At 43.0% G+C, this 3,783-nt stretch overlaps 1 protein-coding gene across 3 annotated transcripts in view; it reads left to right on the top strand.

Annotated features, from left to right (window-relative positions):
- Positions 1-3,783, top strand: part of SCFD1 (sec1 family domain containing 1) — a 115,660-nt gene that overhangs the window by 61,535 nt on the left and 50,342 nt on the right. For 2 of the 3 annotated variants that reach the window (XM_006022264.3, XM_025202446.1), the window contains exon 14: positions 1,940-2,036. The exons of the other annotated variant lie outside the window; for it this stretch is intronic. In XM_006022264.3, the coding sequence (XP_006022326.1) occupies positions 1,940-2,036 (97 nt within the window). The remainder of the gene's footprint in view (positions 1-1,939; positions 2,037-3,783) is intronic. 3 annotated transcript variants of the gene reach the window in all.

The raw sequence follows: 3,783 nt of genomic DNA, 5'->3' as shown, positions 1-3,783 counted from the left end.
AGTGGCACGGTGAGCCCTGGGAGAAGGGGGCAGCAGCGCGGTGGGCCCGAGAATCAGGCGGCGTTACCGAGAAGTCCCCAGAGTGGGCATAGAGAGCCCCAGACGTGGGGCTGTATTTTAGAAGCCCGAGTTCGGGCGACATTGTAGGAAAAGCCCCAGGAGGGGGCACTATTGTAAAGGCCCCAGACAGGGGGTGACACTATAGAGAAGGCCCCAGAAAGGGGCAACATTACAGGGAGGCCCCGAGTGGGCTCGGAGAGCCCAAGAGAGGGCAGTACAGCAGGGGAGGCCCCAGAGAGCGGGCGAGAGTACGTAGAGGAGGCCCGAGAGACGGGCAGTATATATATAGAGAGACATACCAGCGTCTATCCCATCAGCGAGGCTTGGGGCGTGGTATTAGGGGTTGGTAGGAGCCACACATAGCCCATAAGGCTAGGGTGCATGGGGAGCACCCATCATACCGGGAGACCCCGGGGGGGTTCCGGGAACACACGGGGACAGAGGTCCCAGCTAACCGTGCCCAGGGAGTCATAAGGCAGCCTCCCAACTTTATCTAACCATCAAAGACGTGGCGGGAGAGAATTTGAGGGTGCCCTTGGGCCAACTTGGCACGGTGGGGGGGCCATAAGGAGATCACGGCCCTCCTGGCGGACCCCGCCGTGACACAGTTATAGAATCAAGTGAAGTTAAACTTGTTGTTAAATATTTACCAATTATGTATAAATGAACCAGTTCCCAAGACCTTCACAATTTTGACTGGGAAAAATTAGCATTTTGACTAAGGGCTTGGACAAACATAACATTTAATAAAATCAAAGAAAAGTAGGGCTGGAAGGGAGGTCATCTAGTCCTACCCCCTGCTCAAAGCAGGACCACCCACAACTATATCATCCCAGCCAAAGCTTTGTCTAGCCAGGTCTTAAACATCTCCAAGGATGAAGATTCCTCAGCCTCTCTGGGTAGCCTGTTCCACTGCTCTATTACCCTCAGTGAACAAGTTCTTCCTAATATCTAACCTAAACTTCCCTTGGTGCAACTTGAGACCATTGCTCCTTGTTCTGTCATCTGCCACCACTGAGAACAGTTCAGCTCCAGCAGGCTCAAAGCTGCTATTACATCCCTCCTCAGTCTTCTTTTTTCTAGATTAAATAAGCCCAGTTCCCTCAGCCTCTCCTCAGAAGTCATGTGACCCAGGCCCCTCACCATTTTTGTTGCCCCCTACTGGGCTCTTTCCAATTGGTCTACATCTTTTCTGTTGTGGGGTTCCAAAACGACACAGTACTCCAGATGTGGCCTCACCAGTGCTAAATAGAGGGGAATAATAATCACTTCCTTCAATCTGCTGGCAACACTCCTACCAATTCAGTCCAGTATGCCATTAGCCTTCTCAACAAGGGCACCCTGTTGGCTCATACTCAGCTTATTGTCCAGTGTAAGCCCCAGGTCCTTTTTTGCAGCTTCACCCACCTCATTCTTCTGGCCTGGTGGTCTAGCAGACACCTACCACAGCATCACCCTTGTTGTTCTCCCCTCATATCCTAACCCAGAGACTTGCAACAGACCTATCTCCAGTTTCATGGAGCTCTGAGCAGTCATACAGCTTTTTTACATAAAGAGCAGCTCCTCCTCCTCTTCTGTCCTGCCTGTCCTTCCTGAACAGTTTATACCCATCCATGACTGCTGTAGTCATGTGAGCTATCCCACCAAGTTTGTTATTCCAGTCATATCATATAATCAGTTTACTACTATTATGAAGAGAAGCTTATCATAATGAAAACTTTTGGATGCATCATGCTTAATCACGGTTGTATTTTCTCTTCAGTAAATAACAAAATTATATTAATTTATTAAAAGTACATTAAGTCACTATATATCTATTAAAATAGAAGCATGTTATCACAATATTAACATTTTATTTTAACATTTATTCTTGAACCAGGCACGTAAGCTAGATGTGTATTTTGAATACGAGGAAAAAATAATGAGCAAGTCCACTCTGGATAAATCTCTTTTGGACATGATATCTGACCCAGATGGTGAGTACAGTAAATCTGAACTTGGTATAAACTTGCTTTCTGTTTGTTTGTGTGACATTAAAGTAGGGTCATAAAGTCTTTAATTTTGCAGTTAGCAGAGAGTGCATCTGTAAAGTACACTAGACTTGCTTGGAAAAGAGCTTATATTAGGTTTTAATAACAGCTAGGGGAATTCACTTTTTAAACTAAATAAATCCAAAATAATGACTGGAATTTTGCAGCTCCTATAAAATCCTTTTCTGGCTCAGTAAAAGAGTTTCTGAAGGGGCAGTTGTAAAGTATTTGCTTTAACTTTTTTGTGCCTCCAGTATAGTTTATTCTAATAATAAGCTGCTACATAGTGAAAACAATAATATTTTGCTGGAAGTACTAGGATTCTCATTTTGTGTAAAGTATGTATAGCTACTAGATAAAGATGAGACAAGCAACCAAGCAATAAATTAAAAGAGTAAATGCACAGTAGATGATCATGCTAGGCAGAGTCTAGGAATAATAACAACTTATTCATGGTTGAACATGAGTATAGTCCACAGCCCTCCGTAGAGGTAAGTATTTATCAACCTATTTCCTTTAAACAGGTCTGAAAATTCACTTGACCTAATAAAGGTTTGGTTAACGATAGCCTTTATAACCATAGAGTTTTGTTCACAGTTAATATTTTCCTTGATAGTCTGTGGTATTTAATGCTACAAAATGCCGAAATAACTAGCTTGTTAAAAAGCAGTGAATGTCAAGTATATGGCTTCTAAAGCTGGCATGTGTTGCAAACTGGATAAGGAAGGAGACGAGCTGAAGGTTGAGAAAACAAAAGTAACAGAGAGCTTTTGATGGATCTGAATGAATTCAAGTCAGCTGGGCCTTATGAACTTCATCCCAGAGTACTGAAGGAACTGGCAGAGGAGATCTTGGAGCCCTTGGCAATGATATCCATGAAGTCAAAAGAGATGGGCAAGATACCAGAGGACAAGAAAAGGGCCAGTGGTAATGCTCCTTTTTAAAAAAAAAAAGTAAAAAAGACTAGTTAGCCTCACCTCAATACGTGTGAAATTACTGGAGCATATCATAAGGAAGCCCATTTGCAAGCACTTGGAGAAGGAAGGGATGATCAGGAGCACCCAGCATGGATTTACTATGAACAAATTTTGCCAAACAAATTTTATCTCCTTCTTTGACAGAGTAACTACTTGGGTGGATGAAGGAAATGCAGTAAATGTAATGTATCTTGATTTCATTAAGGCTTTTGACAAATTCCACGTGACCATCTCATAAACAAGTCAGAGAAATGTGGGCTAGACAAAACTATCATAAGGTGTATAGATAACTGTCTCAATGGCTACAAACAAAGAGTAATTATATATGGAGCCATGTTGGAATGGCAGGAGGTTTCATGTGGAGTCCAGCAGGCTTCTGTCCTGGGCCCAGTGCTGTTCAACATGCTTATTAATTTTTTGGATGCTGGAATAGAGAGCTTGTCAAACAAATTTGCAGACAGTACTAAACTGCAAGAGATTGTGAATATACTGAAGGATGGGGACACAATTCAGAAGGATCTTAACAGTTTGGAAGACTGGGCTGGAGCTCATAGGATGAAGTTCATTGTGAGCAAATGTAAGGTGCTACACTTGGGAAGAATAATTAGAAACACAAATACAAAATAGGTGACAACTGGCTGAATGCCAGTACTACAGGGTACTAAAGAAGCACTGAGTGTTGACAGAAGCCAAATGTTGTGATTTGATAGACGTGT

This window comes from Alligator sinensis, unplaced genomic scaffold (assembly GCF_000455745.1).
Source record: "Alligator sinensis unplaced genomic scaffold, ASM45574v1 scaffold720_1, whole genome shotgun sequence".
Lineage (NCBI taxonomy): Eukaryota > Metazoa > Chordata > Crocodylia > Alligatoridae > Alligator > Alligator sinensis.
This window is presented reverse-complemented; position numbering and strand designations above follow the sequence as displayed.